The sequence below is a fragment of the Sphaeramia orbicularis genome, chromosome 3 (genome assembly GCF_902148855.1).
Source record: "Sphaeramia orbicularis chromosome 3, fSphaOr1.1, whole genome shotgun sequence".
Taxonomy (NCBI): Eukaryota; Metazoa; Chordata; class Actinopteri; order Kurtiformes; family Apogonidae; genus Sphaeramia; species Sphaeramia orbicularis.
The window spans coordinates 57658243-57676572 of NC_043959.1; the positions used below are offsets into that span (position 1 = coordinate 57658243).

At 38.2% G+C, this 18330-nt stretch overlaps 1 protein-coding gene and 1 long non-coding RNA gene across 3 annotated transcripts in view; one reads left to right on the forward strand and one right to left on the reverse strand.

The window, feature by feature from the left end:
• Positions 1 to 18330, forward strand: part of LOC115412643 (protein TANC1-like) — a 54326-nt gene that overhangs the window by 2646 nt on the left and 33350 nt on the right. Inside the window, exons 4-10 of one of the 2 annotated variants that reach the window (XM_030125259.1) lie at positions 2877 to 2969; positions 4498 to 4628; positions 5891 to 6188; positions 6902 to 7180; positions 15953 to 16069; positions 16245 to 16535; positions 17965 to 18092. In XM_030125259.1, coding sequence (XP_029981119.1) covers positions 2877 to 2969; positions 4498 to 4628; positions 5891 to 6188; positions 6902 to 7180; positions 15953 to 16069; positions 16245 to 16535; positions 17965 to 18092 — 1337 coding nt within the window. Of the gene's footprint in view, positions 1 to 2876; positions 2970 to 4497; positions 4629 to 5890; positions 6189 to 6901; positions 7181 to 15952; positions 16070 to 16244; positions 16536 to 17964; positions 18093 to 18330 lie in introns of those variants that run through there. The other variant, XM_030125266.1, reaches the window with a different exon arrangement.
• On the reverse strand, positions 1878 to 13788 carry LOC115412685 (uncharacterized). The gene is made up of 3 exons (XR_003934368.1): positions 13447 to 13788; positions 7872 to 7874; positions 1878 to 1888 (listed from the first exon to the last, which is right to left on the reverse strand). It is a non-coding gene; the product is annotated as an uncharacterized LOC115412685 (long non-coding RNA).

The following is an 18330-nucleotide window of genomic DNA, read 5'->3' on the forward strand; positions in this document are numbered from 1 at the left end:
AGCTCTTTGAGCAGAAGTTACACAAAATAGAAATCACGGCCATACATCCACACTAAAAATATACATAAAACACAATAAAAGTCAGTTCTAAAACCATACATAAATCACTAAACTAAGACCATACATATGAAACACCATCAATAATTTAAAAGGTACTGAAAGCATGCAACAATGTTCTTTAAAAGCATCTCAAAGCAGAACCCAATTTAATCACTTCGAAAATTATTTACATCCAGATTTATGTTTATATAATCAAGTACATCCCACTGTGTATTAAGGGCAGATCAGGATGACACAGGAGGCATACTTTAGATATGGTTTTAGAATATTTTCCCAGAAAATTAAATAGGAAAAAAGTTTGATGGCTCATTCTGCTCTTGGATGCATACACTCATTGAGCATTCACTGACACGCTTTATGAATTTTTGTGTCCCCTGTGGAGTACCTAGAGCTAGGCAGTCATCACTGGGATGTTCACAGATGGTGTCAACAAATCAGAGCACACTGGACATTTTTGTAAGTGAAGGCAGTGTCTCCAGTATTATGCATGGCCATAATCTACAACTACAGTATTCTCTACCAATAACCTCCTTATTGCTTATTAATACTAAGAACAGGAAGTTGTAAGTGAATTACAAACTTAATATGCATGGTAAACCACAATAATAATCCCTGAATAGAACTTGATATTTCTGGTTTGTTTTCATGTACAGAACACCAAACTAAAAGCATAAAAATGGAAAAAGGTAACATGTCTCAAATTTCCAAATAAAATCAGATTTTACTTTTTTATTCGGCTCACATCTCCTTGAACATATGGTGACCAGTTTCAGCACAGAACATTTTATTCGCTCATTCGGTTTTGTGTTCTCTGCTGAAGAGACGTACAGTACAACCTACTCCGCCAAAACTAAATTAGAAGTGTTACTATAAAATAACACTAAAATGAACTCTTTATAACAGTTTCTCTAGATGCTATTTACAGTCTCTGTAAGATGGCCCATCACAGGCATTTTCAGCGAAATTGTAAGTAGAATATTTATTTATTTATTTAGTTAGTTTGTTACCTTAACCCTTTCATGCACAAATGATGAGAACCTTAATCAAAATTTTTTCCTGAGAGTTTTTATTCCTCTTTAGGCATGAAAAAAACAATGCGATTGAAAAATTTCTTCTGAAAAATAAATGAAATAATAATAATAATAATATTAATAATAATATTTTTTTTTTTTAAAATTCAAAAATACATAAAAAAATAATAATAATGAAAAAAAAAATTCTTATGAACCTATTTTTCATGACGTTTCAAAAATGTCCACTGAGCTGGACACCACATGTTTAATTTTTGATGCACAGAAACATGAATTTAGAGATAAATTGTGTGAAAACTATGGGGAGGGCTTGTGATTCTGGGGGTTTATGCTCAGGAGAGATCTACATAATGTTACCAATTCATGTCAGAAAAGATATGTAGTGTCTTAAAACTTTAATAAAGATATGTGTAAAAACAACAACAACAACAACGAAAAGAACAACAAAATCCATGAATATACAAAAGAACAGCTATAGAATAGCTGTCCACTGTAGTGACCAGTGTGCATGAAAGGGTTAAACTGACCAGGAAGTCCCATTGAGATTACAAAATTCTTTTGCAAGGGAGACCTGGCAAAGGTAGCAGCCATACAAGTCAAAACTATATAAAACACATACAATAACAATGACAATGAACAGTAAAATAGAATGACAGTTATTCCACCATAATGACCTCTCAAGAAAAACAGTGACACTCCTCCTTCACTTCATTCTCCATGATACTTTTAAAATAATTAACAGAGATGAATGTTAATGATGTAATTATTTATTTCTGTCAAGATTCTGTTGGATGTGACTCCGCTGCTCTACCCAATCACTCTTCACAGAAACAGAGGAGCTCCTCTAAACATGATTTTTGCTTCAGTTTTCATGGCAACATGTAACAGCATCACAAGATCTATCATTTAGTCTTTTGATTTGGACTGGGTTTTCAAATTCTAAGTATATTTAAGAATGACTACTATTATTGTAAAAAAAAATAAACTAAAACTATTCAACACTTCCATTCAGAGACATGTTTAATCATATCAATTAATCAACTCCCTTTATCCCATTTACCTGAGGTGCCTTACCTAAAAGAAACACTGGGTGGCAGTGTCCCGCAGCAAGTACAACCATTCAGAAAAAGGGACGATTACATTTCATTGCTTGCAGCACTACCTCGTTTTTTTTTTTTCTTCAGAACACTAAATGAACACGACAAGGAAAATTACAGCAAGTAAAAATATATTCTGTCGTGGTCATCAAGTCTTTGGTGGTCATGCAAATAGAGCTTCTGTATTAGACAGCACAGAACGTTTCCTCATGCATGATTCAAAGACTGAACAAGCTCCAATTTAAAAACACAGAACATTTCACAAGCATGATCTCCAGTCTGAAAGAATCTGAGCTTCCCTGAAAACCTCACACGTTAATATCATGGCATAAAATGAGACACACCCACACATCAGTATGATTGCACCGTTGTCCCTGCCATCCTGCACACACACACCGAGCACACAAACATTAGCAGTGTTAATATATTATAGATAAACGCCCACGGTACAGTGAATATTGTTCTGTTTGCATGCAGGGCTCGCACTCTGTACATACTGATTCATACTCCTGGGACACAATTCAAATTCTGCACCACAGATCTCATCTGGGTAGGCTTAATCTCTCCCTCTCTCCCTCTATCTCTCTCACTTTCTTTCATATCCCTCCCTATCTCCACCCTCAATCCCTCCCTCCCACCCTGCCTGCTCTCCCTCCCTCTCCCTTCTCCCTCTTTGCTGTGGCCGAAGGACGGGTAAGGAGGCAGGAGTATGTGGATAGCTCTTCCAATGCGAGAGAACCTCTTGTCTTTGCCTCGTGCCGTGGCAAGACAGACCACAGAGGTGAGAATAGGAATGTGTGAGTGTGTGTGTTTAGTGTCTTTATTCCAGGTTTATCAGGGATGCTGAATGAGACAGAATCAGGTACAGCTGAGAGGTTGAAGGGTGTAACATCAGAGAGTAAGTGAGTGTGTGTTAATAACATTTTAAAGGCTGTGCATGAAGTTGCAGTAATGTCTGCGATATCTTCGGTGTATTAATAGAAGTAATTTTTCTTTTCCCGCAGTTTGGTCCTAGACTTTACCCTCACTTCTCTGCACGTTCTCTGCACCTGTGTTGCTAAGGTTAGATTAAAGCTCTAATGGTGTAAATACCCACATCTCTGCCAGCTTTCTTTGTGTTTCTGACCAGAGGGCTACCCTAAGGCAAAACAGATTTTATGAGGCATCTTCTATCCTGGTTGCCAGGCACCTCTGAGCTTCCCGTTTCCAATGGCAACTGCTTGGTGGTTTGATGAATAGTACTGGACATTCAGCGTGTGTCCTCATGTTACTCCAGATTGGATCTTGGTGCTCTGCTCTGCTGACTAAATGCAAAGTTTTCCCTCCTCCCCGTCACTGAAATACACATCCACTTTCCTTCCACCACAGCTTTTCACACCGCAAAGTGAAAAGAATATAGACAAAGCAGAGTTATTGCAGAGAAAAAGCCTTACAAAATAAAACTAACCATCCTCGCCTCAAAATTGACCTTGATCCTTTCAAGGCTAGGTGATGTTTGGCATACAATCAGTCTGAAAGAAGGAGTGAGATGTGTGTTTTTAAAAGGCAAAAGTGAGCCAGCAGAAAGGGTAGAGAAAAAAAATGATTGGAGGGAGCACAAAATGAATGTGATGTCTAAATGCAAAGATGTTTGTGAGGAGGAGTGAGCTGTCCCTGTAATCCATGACGTCCTGTCATCCTGTTTATACATCTACTCGATATGCATGTTACTCATGCTCATAACAGTGTGAGAACTGAAAAATATATGGATCAGCTGCTTGAAACACAGACATGAGACGTGAGAGCTGGTAAATCCTTACTCTGCAGAGGTGAGCATGCATCTTAGAGGGGCTGGGGGTTGGAGGTCAAAGCATCAGGGAGCCTTAAACCATGATAAATGAATGCAGCACATGGCCTGTGTCAGCCAATCTCTACTGAAGCTACAGCAAAGGGAAAAGCCGAGGCACTCCTTCTCACTGTTCCAGTGAGTCGACACGGAGCTCATTGATATTCACAACCCGTCTCTTAACCGAGAGCACCTGGCAGGCGTGTGCACAGACGAACTCGCAACCTCACACAACCTCTTGCTGCTGCCTCAACCAAAGGGACTGGAAAGCCACTGTCTGTGCATTTGTAATCAGGGCAGCTGGGGCAGCGCTGACCTGTGGATGCATACATTTCAAACAGTCCACTAGTGATGCTGCTGGGTGGGAACCTTACCAAAGAGCAGAGCTGGAAACGAGAGCATCAGTTGTACGGCAGCTTCATCTCACCTGCCGTGTTTTCTATTTGCTGATAATTCATTTGTCCTGAATGTGTATGTGTTCCAGACCTCCACGTGGAGCCCCAGCTGGGCTCCTCCCTTTCTACCCAGGAACTGATGACCAGACTATGCTTCTTATTGGGAGAAGCAACGCCCGGCACTGCTAGCTCTCCTATGGAGGACAGGAGGGAAAAGAAGGTAGGGCAGCATATTGATTTATCCTTCCTTTAGCTGTCATGTGATTTGAATAGATGACTGATGCTTTATCAATTGTTTGTCTTTATTGCATTTCCATTTTACTATTATTCTAATTTGATTTTGTGCAAACATGTACTCTCTTGTAATCTCAACAGTTAAATCCTCTTTGTTAAAATTGATCAATATATTTCTGATGTAGGATTTAATTATTTTTCTGTGTTTTTATTTCTGAGATTGTAGTGTGTGCCCTATTAGTTTAACCTCCTTCTATGAGAGTTATTGCATCTGCTTATGTCTCTCCATCTCTATGCCTTTGCATTGCTCAGCCTTGGCCCATTTTCTCAGCCTCATTCCACCACCTGAGCTCCAGATACACTCAGTTTCACAGAGATAGCGAGCCTCATATGAGGAATGTGGGTTGTCCTGGCTAAGATAGATGAGGCTGTGGTATAAAGGGAATAACAGCGAGCTGTTTCAACTCTGCTGCCTTGTCTCCCAACAGTCTCTATGTTGCAGAATTGTTGCATCATTAATAAAAAAAAGACCTGAAATTGCACGTGCCTAAAGTAGAAGGCTAAAATGTGAAAAAATAGCCCTTGTCTCAGGAGGACATGTCCATTTATTAACAAACGATTTCAATACTTTCTACACGTTTTTACTACTGCCATTCACTGGAAAGGTCACACACATTAATAAATAAAAATTTCACTGGTGAGGCCAGTAAAATACTTCTGCTATGAAACTGCCACCCCACATTATCATATTTCCCCTTTATTAAGACTTGCTTACATTGTGGTATAAGATATGCCATATCCAGCTCCTTTCTCCCAGTAGTCTGCTGTCTTCACTGGATTTAGTGTGCTTAAATTACAGCCATGATGAACAGCAGTATGTGTTTACATTAACTTGTGCAGTAAACTGTAAATGTCTACAGTGAGTGATGACGTTTGGCACACAACCAGCTGTCATTATTTATGAAAAACTAGGAAAATGACAGCTGGATGGAAATAACTGACATTATCCTTTCATTTCCCGTGTGCACATACAGTCAGTCACAGTGTGTATGAAGGAAAATGCTGTCACACAGAAGGGATTAGTGTGTAAAAATGTGGCAACTGACACTTCTAGTTTATTTCTCTATTTAGATTTTAAAAAGTAACGCTTAAATGTATGTCTAATTTTACTTCTCTTCCTCCTAACCATTTATCTTAATGTAAGGTCACTTTATCCATCTTGTCATCTTTTATTTCCTTTTATTCCAGTGTGACACCTCTGCACAGGGGGGGAGTCCAAGCTCCACTCTGACCTGCAGTACTGCCTCTCCCTGTTCAGAGAGCCCTTCGTCCACTCTAAGCACCAGTGCTGGAGGGCAGTCTTTGCCCCTGCCTTTACCCTTGCCTTCACCTCACTGCAGCTCCACCCCGAGCCCCAGTGGGACCCTCACTAGCCCTGTTCCTAACCCTGCGCCTTCGTCTCTTGTTCCTATCTCTGGGAACAACCCTGGACCCACTTCTCAAAGTCCCACCTCCACTCTGGAGAGCAAAGACAGTGGAATCATAGGTGAGAGGGGGCTGGGGTATGGATAATCCTTTGAAAATCCAGGCTGTATTTCACATCATGTTTTATTCTCACAACATGAGATGTGCTGTATTCAGATTTAATTTTACACTATGTAAAGCATGTTAGTACAAAAGCAGAGCCATGTGTCATATTAAGTGAAAAAGTGAGCTAAAAAAAACCCCCGCTGCGGCCTATTTAACTCTTTATGTAACACTTACCTCATCAGAAACCCCCATTTGTGACTGATGTCTACAAAGTGACACATGATCCAAAAGATGAAGGTAGAGGAGTAGAGTTTAAAGGGAAATGTCTACCCCTACCCCACAGCTAGATTCTCTGTGTAGCCTGTGCCACTTCAGCCTCAAGGCTTCAGCTCCCTGCTGTCAAAACTGGGACACTGTCTTTGTTGCTTATGGGTCTGATTCTCCTAAAATAGGACACTTTTTTCTCTAAATAGAGTTTGTATTTATAGTTAAATACAAAAGGGCAAAGGGCATATCAAATATAATAAAATAATAAAACCTGATTGATGTGAGCTAAATACTTTTATTGTATTTTATTGTTGATTGAGTAGAAATTACTAGTACCCAAAGAATTGAATAGAGAATGTAAAAAAGAAGCAACTGCATGCATGCATATGTATCCTACTGTTAAAATGTGTGGGTTTTTTCGTCTTTCGATTACCTGATCACTACTTTAAATGTATGTTACAGCAACTATCACGAGTTCTTCTGAAAATGAGGAGCGCAGCGCCTCCAGTGCTGATCTGACTAAGGATGAAGGCCCAGGGGGTGGTGCAGTTGTAATGGGCCATGCAAGCGAGGACCGTCATCCTGGGCCAACCAGGGACACTCTGACTGCCCAACCAGATGAGGCCTTACCTAGAACTGACATCATGGAGCCCAGGACTCCACCCGCACCCAAGAGACCCCTACCACAACATGTACACAGCACTTCCTCCCTCGTCATGCCTCGTCCAAACTCTGTGGCAGGTATGTCCACTGTGCTTTTCTATGTTTCCTCAGTGCATATTCTCAGGTTAGAAATGAAGGAGAATATTGGCTCTGGGCAGTATGACCAAGAAATTCTTTCATGGGATTTTTAAAGAGTATGGTGCTCTCACAGTACACCACTATACTTATATATTTGTTTGGCATGATTGGCTGTTGTCATTCTACTGTCAGGAGTACATTGACTATAAAATCACATTAATATCATTAGAATGAAAGCTTTGTTTAATGTAGGGTGGAGCATCTGTTTAGGTGATTATTTGACATGTCTGCTACTAAATCAGTTGTCTATTCTGATTATTGATTATTGATTATTTGGTTGAGACTTTCTCCCTGCAACAAATGTTTGAGATTCTTAAATTTGCATTTTTTTTTTTGTTTTCTTTACTCTTTTGTGACATTGAAACAGGAAGTCTTTGGGTTGTACATAGGGACCCTGGGTCCCACCATCCTAAAATTCAGAGTACAGATAGTTAAAATAATAATTTGGTGGGTGCGGATAATTATGTTGTCCTTTTTCTGTAACCACTAACCACAAGCAGGATAAGCTCACAGTTTACATTAATGAACTGGACTTAAATTAATTATCATTTATCGCCCACACTTACTTAGTTACAGTCAGAGATGAACACCGTTAGGCACACAGCACAGATCACTGGAGAACAGAGGCAACACACTTTAATTACTTGGTGGCGTATTGAATTGCGCTCAGCATCACTGAAAAAGAACTGAATGGAATGCAGCTGCTCTCAGATACTGTGGCTGAGCTATAGTCCGACAGGGTCAGTGACATGAGTATCAGCCAATACTGACGTATTGAACAAAAAAAGACATTTGAGGGTGTCAGCTTGACCTTTGAGAAACATTGACTGACACTGATCTTTCAACAGTTTTTATTTTATTTTACTTTTTCAAGACTTTTAATTGATCAAACAAATTATCAGTGTAGTTAGAAAATATAATAATACAGATGATTCAGCAATGTATTGTGTGTAGTAATCTTTTGTTATAGCCTTAAAATATGAATCATTTCAGTATGCATGAAACAGTTGCATGATGTACTCACTGTGTGAATTTTAACGTAGTAGAAACACAATTTGCCACCAAAATATTTCATGATAGTTTTATAAATTCTTCTGCAAGTATTGTCAGTCTGTAGTGGGATCATGTCCTGTCATTAGTGGATCTTTGCTGAATCTGTAGTGAAGATGTGGGTAATAAATTGTTTTGTTAAAGACTCATATCTGTTATTTAGATGAGTGTATGTAATTAATTGGGGTTACCCTCTCTTCACACTCTGCCACAGTCCTTCATAGCACTTTTATCTTGTTTAAAAAAAAAAAAAGACAATTTGCTGCCTACAGTCAGGCTATAGAATGGCAGTATATGAAAAATTCATACCATACAGGAGATTATGGTATACAGTGCTAGAAGGTACATGAAAATGAGTTTATTGCCAGGGTCACATAAAGAAACGTCTGTACTAAAGCTTTTGTTCTGCTGTAAAGAAAACATGTAATACAAACAAAAAAGCATGAATGTTATAGCTATGGCCCAGATGAATAATAAACACAATGATTAATACGGACTGAATAACACATTGATGAAAGTGACACGATATTCTTCAATGCTTCATCCAGTACAGAGTAAGCATTGTATATGAGAACTCTGTTGTACATAAATAAACTGTGCTGCTCCAACTAAGCCTGGATACACACGGTGAGCAGCACCAGTAAAATGTCCTGGGAGGCCTCCAGTTGTCATGAAAAACAACTCCCTCTCCAGTCACGATCTTTGCTGGTGCACAAGGCTCTTTTTCTTTCCTTAGATGTCAGTTCATTTGTGGTTGGAGCAAAAGAAGAGATTCCCTAAGGAGTGGATTCACAGTAATGCCTGCCAGTTTCTTCTGTCAGCTGGTGCTTTCATTTAAACAGTCTTGATGAAATTCAGAACAAGGATGAAGTGAGCCTCATAGTACTGTAGCTCCTAGACTTCACTCCACATTCATGAAAGAGAACAGCATAATATGAGGAGTAAATCCATAAATTATGATGTACATTTTCAGACAGGAAATAAAACAGAACTTTAGTCATTCGTGTGGAGCAAATTGAGTCAGTGCAGTAGAAAACAGGCTACAAATTAGAGCATGAGTGAAGATTAAATAACAGTTACTGCAGTATTTTAATTTTTAAAACAAACGCAACCTTTGAAATGCACAGTTACTTATGAAAAATGTAGGCTATGTAGTACATTAAATAGCACATATGCAAAACAGCTGCACAGATAGTAATAGAACAAAGAGAAAATGAATGCATTACACCATATTCCTGAAATATTTCAGAGAATGGTAAGATTATATATAGTAATATTACTGGGGGGGGGGGAACTGTAGATCTGTATGCTGGTTTTACTTATAGAAGTATAAAGGAAAACTGTACCATAATGAGAAGTGACCAAGTGTAATATGCATGTTTCTAAAATTATGTTCTCATCATTATTATCGGAGAATACGTATGAATTAAAAATGCATAATCAGTAATATTAAGGTCATTGTAATAAGCACTAGTGAATATGGTAATAAGGCCCTTGTAAGTAAAATGCTGATTAACAATTATGTACTAATAAATCAATGCAAGTGTTAATCATAGATTGTAGATTGTCCACAAAATACACAGTTACACCCAGTTCAGTTGATTTATCGCTGTAAACACTTTGTCTGATAAAATAGAGAAGTTTTATTTAAGTACAGTACATTTAATAAAATAATTTATTAACCTTAATACAGCATTGCTGCTGCAAAATGCACAGCTAACTGTAATTAAATTGTAATAAGTTAACTGTTTTACTCTATATTAAAGTGTGAACATCCACAAACTTTTAATTTGGCATGTTTTACACAATGCCTCTCTACTCAGTACCACTGCATCCAAAATACCACCAGCAAACCTTTTTTTTTTTCATTTCTGCAATTAGCGCACCCTAAATCCTCCCAAACCTGGACCTTTAACTTGCAGTCTTTTGTAGTTATTTAATTGCACAGAATAATATTGCAATTACATTTTTTTTAGCCATAACAGAGTCCATTTCTAAACTAACAGTGGCTAATTTTGCACATTATTGCTGCTGCAGAAAAGAAAAAAGAGAGACACCGAAGAGCTTATGAGTGAGCATGAATGTTTTTTCATCGTTTTTTTGATTTTCTTGAAAAGTTTGACCTGACTTCCACGTAGAAATCAGAGTACAGGCTGTTAAAGGCCATCGTGACAGTCTAGGAAGGCGCTGGTTTTAAAAGATATGAACCTAAAAAAAGGATTAATACATGTACATTTCTTCACAAGAAATAAGGTTAAGGTTGAAGTTATTTCACTTTATTCCTGCTGTAGGGAAATTTTGTCTTTCCACTTTACCCATCCTCATACATTATACAGTAAATGGTTATAATGGTAAGGCTACTATAAACTATTAGACAGCTTTAATAACGAGTTAATATTCTAAGTCATCATCAACCGTTAACGACTTTTTTACGAGTGAGTGTAAATGTCTTCTAATCTAATCTAATCTAATCATGTTCACTGTGCTATTATTTAAGATCTGCACAATCTTTGTAACACACAATAATGCTAATAAGGCTCTTATAAAGATGTACTAACATTTCCCACAAGCACCTTTATGTAGGACATAGTGTTCCTTTTTAAGGATGGAAGATAAATTTCACAACTATGATAATCCAAGGCACCTAGTAGGGGGAATAGGTGTTACCTGCACTATCACCATCCGGCCTATATTTCTGTATTGTGCAGTATATTGATGTCTGCAGGCACACAGAGTGCCTAAATCACTGTGAGATATTTTTGTAAAGGGTGTTTTAGTGTATGGCCTGGTATTCACTCGGGTTCATGGAGTTTTTCTCAAAGGGTCTGGGATGTTGCTGTAGCATTTTCTTAAAGGTCTTTAATATGGGTCAGGTAAGCGGTATTGACATGTGAGGGCATCTGAGGATCAGTTCTTAATGGGATAATGCAGGGGTTTTTCTAGGTTGGAGACACCACTTTGAAGTATAAGTTGTGGTTCAAGTGGTTCTGGAGAACTTGTGTTAGATGACTTGTTGGTGATTTATGGGTTTTGGGACGATGACATCAGGGATGCTGGAGGCTGGAGCCAGGGCTATGGAGCTGACCTTTAAAAATGATGAAAGATCAACAGGGGTTGTAGGGTAATCAGCTCCACTGTCAGCAGCACAAAGATAGGCTGTGTGAGTGGGATTAGGTGGTGGTGGTAGTGGGTGATGAGGTGTCTTGTGTCCACTGTGTCAAAGTGACTAAAAAAAAAAATCTCTCTCTAACTGCATCACTGGTTCACTTAGCCATTTGGCCCGGCTGTCTTTAGCCAGCTATCATCTTTCTCATCCCACTCCACACCTCCTTCACACTGTTTTGCTGCGGACTGTTCTCCATCCTCACACTGCCGATGTTCTTTCACTCCTCGACAATTCAGCTCTCCCTCAACGGTTCGTTCCCTTCATGTCTACGTTGTTAAAAGCACTTTTCTACCTATTTAAAGGGATGCAGTCTTGTCAGTATTCTGGGGTTTAGTGTTTACTCTCTTCCAATCTATTTTCTTTCATCATAATTGCAGTGGGCTGACTATAATTTATTCGTCTTGCATTAGAGAGCCCCTCATTGTCCCCTGGGTGCTTTCCAGAGCAGTTTCATGCGCTCCCAGCAGTCCTGTAAATTATCATATGGCTTCAATAGCAATTTGACCACACAAATAGGATGATTGGCACATGCATCTGATTATGTTCTTATCTGTCACAGCGTGCACTAAGGGAACAGTATGTACCATTAATATTCCAAAACAAGATCAGTGTGTCTGACTCTATGCTAAGTACAGACGTAGGAGGAATAGTTCACTATCACACTATATAGTAAATAAAAAATTTATCGTAGGTTGCACTCCAAGTTGCATTTTATTTTGTGTGGCTGGCATCTGAGTATACAGTGACTTGAATTAAGGATGCTTAAGGTTGACGCCAGCCAGCATCTTCGGACTGTGACCAAAATTGCTGCTTTAAAGCTATAAGCTCATAACAGCTCAGAGATGCACTGCAGATTACACTGACTGCATTTAGCATGTACAGTACATGATTATAATGATGTGAGCTCCTCATCTGCCCAGGGACTGCACATTCTTGTCCACTGTTTGATTGGTGTATTTACAGTATTTTATGTAGAAGAGTGCAACGTGACTCAGGGTTTTGTTGATCCCACTCTGAAGGGATTAGAGTCCACAGTAATGCCAGATTTTCAGATTTCACATTGGATTTTTTTTATATTAGGGAAATGAATGAATGACACAGATCAGTCTATGACTTCCCATTCAAAAAAAAAACAAACAAAACTATCACCCTTGATGTTTTTAGTGTTCTAACCATTATGAATTTCTCCTCACTTCGACAAAATGCATCCCTTTTCCTCAGAGTATATTCTGAATATATCAATTTTTACAAATTGAGAGGTCACAGTTGGCACAGACACTTCCAGATGCAACGAATCGAATCATCTGCTTTTCTCCTTTGTTTATTCATAAACCGCTTTCTTTCCGTTTAGAAGAAACATTTGTAACCTTTATTCTCTTAAACAGCTGCTCTCAAATGCTGTACATGTTTGAATAAATCCATGTTTTGTACCAAAAAGTGGGACTTCACTGGACTCTGTGACATGTAACTTGGCTTCCGAATTTGAAACATTGTGTTATTGTGATATTCACCAGTCAGCTATAACATTGTGACCACTGTCAAGAGAAGTGGTAATAATATTTATTATTTCATTCCAATGGTACATTTCACCAGGTTGGCTATATTAGGCAGCAAGTGAAGCAATTTACAGTTGTGGAAAAAATTATTAGACCACCAAAAGTCATTAAAACAATGGTTATGCAATCCAGTACTAACTCCTGTGTGTATCATGTGATTAAAACAGATAGAAAAGAAAACATGGAATGCCTAAAAGCACTGTTTTTGTCAGTACAATGCCATAGATATGGATGTAAGAACTGAAGTGATTTTGTTTATTATCAAGAAAACATGGAAAATAGCTAAATATCATCTCTGAAATTAAACTATTATGAGCTATTTTTGTTATTATCATTATATTTGTCCAAACAAATGTATCTTTAGTTGTACCAGGCATTAAAATGAACAAGAAATTGAAGAAAACAAGGGGTGGTCTAATAATTTTTTCTGCGACTGTAGTTCTTGAAGCTCATTTGTTGGAAGCAAAATGAGCAACGTAAGGACCTGAGTGACTTTGACCAGGTCCATATTGTAATGGTGATGACTGAGTCAGAGCATCTCCACAACTGCAGGTCTTGATGGGTGTTCCTGGTCTACAGTGGTCAGTACTGACCACAAATGGACTAAGGAAGGACATCCCAGTCTCAGGACAGTTGATCATCTGTGGGAGATGTTGGACAAATACATCTGATCCATGTAGGTCCACTTCTCTACTTGCTGGACTTCATGGATCTGCCGCTCATGTCTTGGTCCAGATACCACAACATACTTTCAGAGGTCTGGTGGAGTCTAGGCCTCGGGTCAGAGCTAGTTTAGTGGAAAAAGGGGAACCTACGCAATATTAGACAGGAGGTAATAATATTATACTCCTATAGATGACTGACTGGTTGAGATCCAGTTGTTGTTCTTTAGATACTTTTGCTAGGTATTAATGACTTTACACTGGGAATAAACATCAAGATCTGGAGATGCTCTGACCCAGTGATTTGACCATCACAATTTGTCCTTAGTCAAAGTACTCAGATCCCTACTCTTGTCCATTGTAATGAGATTACCAAAACGAATACCACTTTGCCTGTCAATGCTCATCATGTTATGTCTGATCAGTGTATGTGTCGTGCGTCTGATTCTGTTCCCGGTGTTTGGGATTTCTGTGAACATACAACATCATACATACACTGAGCATCACAGAGCAATTTGATCTTTTTTTGGAAGTTCACATACATTATATGGACAACAATATTTAGGCACACCATATCTACAGCTTGTAGGACTTTCCACTCCTGCTGATTTGAAATATTATGATAAAAATGTTCATGTCTGTTGTTAGCATCACAGTAAATGCCAAATCATTATTTCTTCTAAGTTTAAAGGCTGATTTGTCTTTGTGACTGAGAGCTGAAGAAACCAGACAATAACTTGTGTTTTAAAAAGATTATTTATGGTCAGAACAAGATATACACTTCAGAAATCTCGTGTTATGTGACAATTAAAAAAGAAAATAGAAAATAGAAATGTTTATTTAATATTTATAGAAAATGAAATTCAATTGTATTATGACATTTGTCATTATCATTTTGTAGCCCCCAGCTCCCATTTAGTAATGAAACACCAGATGGAATCTGTTTCTTATGCAAAAGTGAAGTTAGTTACACAACATATAATGTACTGAATGTACAATGTACTCATAAAATGTCCTTAATTTGCATTTATTTCCTTTTGCTGGATTATTATGGAAATGTTGAGTTGTGGTTTTGTGAAGGGTCGTTTTTGTTGAAGATTTTGTTTGCCAAGCCTGGAAGAGAAAGCTGAATATTTTGTTTAAGATTGAGCAGTAAAGGAACCAGTGTTTTTCATCGAAAAGTAGATTTAACATTTTGTCCACTGCACATTATTGATGTCCTGTAAACCAAAAAGGTTTCACAATTTGTGTGAATAATGTATTATAGTTTCATACCGTCTTTGTTTGGCTTCATGACTTCAAGTAAATTAATGTGTAATTACTAAAACAAGGACAGCGAAAACAAAATGAAGATAAAAGTGCAGTGCAGTTAAATAGCCCCCAGCAAAAATATGGCTTTACTTCTAATGTTCAGTTTGCTGAGTTGACAATAACTTGGTTTTTGTGTGTTGAATTTTTTTGTTCGTCAAAACTTTATTGTTGTTGTAATATTTTTTTTATCTGGAGTTCAGCTCTTTGACACTGCCAGAGACATGTACATACTCTACATGTTAAAATATCTATACAATAAAAAGGATATTGCATCAGATAAGTTCACATTGTGGACTGATTGGTGTATTTCTTACGACACTGTTTTGCAGAATATTACTATGATGATAGAAATAAAGGCAACATAAAGTCAGTATTCGCAAAAGACCAAATAGGTATACTTTATGTCCTTATTATTTGCAGACTTCATTTCAAAATGCAGCTAACTGTCTTGAACACTGCAGAAAGAAAGCTTGGCTGACCTGTAAACTCTGCAGTGTGAGTGGGTGGACGAATAGGCGAATGTGGGAGCGAACAACTGTTTCTTTTCATTCCTTGCACTTGAGTACCTTATGTTCTTTACTGCATTTATTATGCTCACTTTTATGTGGCTTACTAAGTCACTGAAAGAATTTCAAGTTATCCTAGTTCACTATTTACATTACAGCTGATGACTTGCTTTCACAAATCATTAAAGTGGTGTCCTGACAATGTGACACAGCAGTACACATTTCACAGCAGATTCATGTTAGCTCAATATTACAAGATGTGAGATGTTGCTTTCCTTTTCTTCCCTCAAGGTCACTGAGCATTTATCTTTGAGAGCAAAAAATATGTTTGTGTCTTCTATCTCCATAGTTACCATAAATGACTAGAGCGTTGAATGTGAGACTGGTATGGTGTGGTGTGTGCATGTGTTTCTTTCTCCTTCACACTTTTAATCCATTTCTTTCTTGTATTGTTTTTACAGCAACCAGTTCCACCAGACTGGAGGATTTGACTTATCTAGACAACCAAAGGGCTGCTGGACATAGGAGCTCTGTCCGCAAACACAACACAGCTGGACGCACAAGTGATGACTCCAAAGGTATTGTGTGGGTTGACCTCAGGATAAAATCACTGTATAAATATAGCGTGGTCCAGAAACATCTGTGGACCTGTATGAAACATGTGTAGTATGTGCACTTCCTCAGTATCACTGACAAAATGAGCTCTTTATTTTTGTTTAAGCTGCTTTAACTGTTTTCTTCCACCCTGTCCAGGGAGGTTGGTTCCATTCAAACAAGCTGACATCATGTTAAAGCCGCTGTTGTTTGAAGTCCCTGGCATCACGGCGGACACACCCTTTGTGGGACGGGATTGGCTCTTCATACGTCTGGAGGAGGTCCTGAGAAAAACAAGTAGCTGTGAGGGACGAGGAGCTGTCATCGTGGGGAACGCAGGATCTGGAAAAACTGCTATCATCTGGCAGCTGCTGACACTCAGCTGTCATGGCATCCGCACACCACAGGGAGGGACCAGCATCCCTCACAGTCCCAGCTCCTCCCCCAAATGTGAGACACCCATATTCACGATGCTTACAAATGTTTTTCTGCTTATCTTGTAGCACTTTAGAGTAACAAAAGAAATGGGATGCTAGATAGTGAAGAATGCATTCTGTGTTGTGCTGTAAGGTCAGATCCTTGTAGGATATTGAGAAAGAAATAACACTTTTTGGGAAGAGGTTTGTAACTGAGTCATGCACTATTCTTTCAAGTCCTCCCCTGAGGTTTCTCTGCTGATTGCAGCGAACTGAGATTGTTGTTTCTTCTTTTCATGAGTCGCACTGGAACTGTTCTTTTGTCTGGAGAAAACAAAATCAGCAAGCCTTCCTTCAGCTAGATTTTGCATTACACTAGAAATGCGTGTTGCATGCTGCGGTGTGCTGGTGAGCAGTGAGTTTTGCTTTTAAAATAAAATATGACACACCCAGGGTTATAAAAATAAGAATGGTCTTCCTGTTGTTCAGTAACTACATTATGTTCCAATTACAGGCAAAATGCAATTAGAGAAAACAATGGTTCATATTGTTCTGTGAATAGTGTATTCTAAAAGCATGCAGTGCCATTGATTTATCTTCAACATTACATTATTCACTGATACCTGCTCTGTTTTTTGTCTCTTTAAATTACATTTAACAGACGCTGCACTGATGTTTGAGATATAAAATGATAACACTGGGTTACAAAAAAATGTTTTTTGCAAGTTGTCTAGGTTTTTTCAACTGAATTAGGACCATTTTGCACCGCTAAATCCAAAAATGGCATCTGTTTTTCTCAATCAGGTCAGGGTTTTTTGCTAATTTGATTTTGAAAAATTTGATCTTCTCACAAAATATAATAATTAATACCAAAATAAGATTGGTAAGCACACTTTATGAAACTTATGACTTGATTCCTGTTAGGTACAGTGGTGTATTCACCGCAGATGTAGCAGAATACGTCAGGCTTATTTTTGCAAGATCTTCTAGTCGAAGCCATTTCATTCACCTGTAATATTAAAAAAACATTAATCATAAATTGGCAAAAGTAAAATCTTCAGAACTCGTTTATTGCAAGAAATATGAAAGAATTTAGTATCATATTATGTGAAAATGCCCATAAATGTAAGCAAAAATGTTAAAAAGCCAATATGTAGCATAGTTCAGAAAGTTGACCTGGTTGAGCAAAATGAATGTGATTTTTGGATTCAGCACACCAAAATTATCCTAAATCAGCTCAAAAAACTTAAACAATAAATTTGTTGTTGACCAGTGTTATCCAGTGTGGTTTTGAAAAATATCATATTTAGAACTCTTGCTTTAAGATGAACCAACTACTTACAGCTGTTGAATATTGTTTCTTCATAGTCTTCACTTCTGACGTTTCCGTGCTAACACCAGAGACGTTTTCTAACAAGTGTAATGGCAGCTTTATGTTTGTTGTTGTTTTGCGTTCTGTTCAGGTGGGGATCGACAAGGAAAAGCAGCCTCCAAACAGCCAACCGATTCCCAGTCCAACCAGAACGCTGCTGCAGGAACAAGTGAAAGTACAGCGCAGAGGAAGGAGGCTGTCAGATGCCTAGCTGCCAAGGTACCCACGTTTGTTGTTTTTACACGTTTGAGGACACCAATAATTTATTCCATCATGGCCATAAATGCTGAACCTAACCATCACGACTACATCCCTGAGCCCAGTGCTCACCCTAAACAGATTTTAAGAGGAATTTAATCTCTTAACTTGAACGTGTTCACAAAATATCCTCAATGGATTTGATTCATTTCAGTTTGATCCAATTTAGTCACTTTTGTATAATTGTAATAACTTGGCA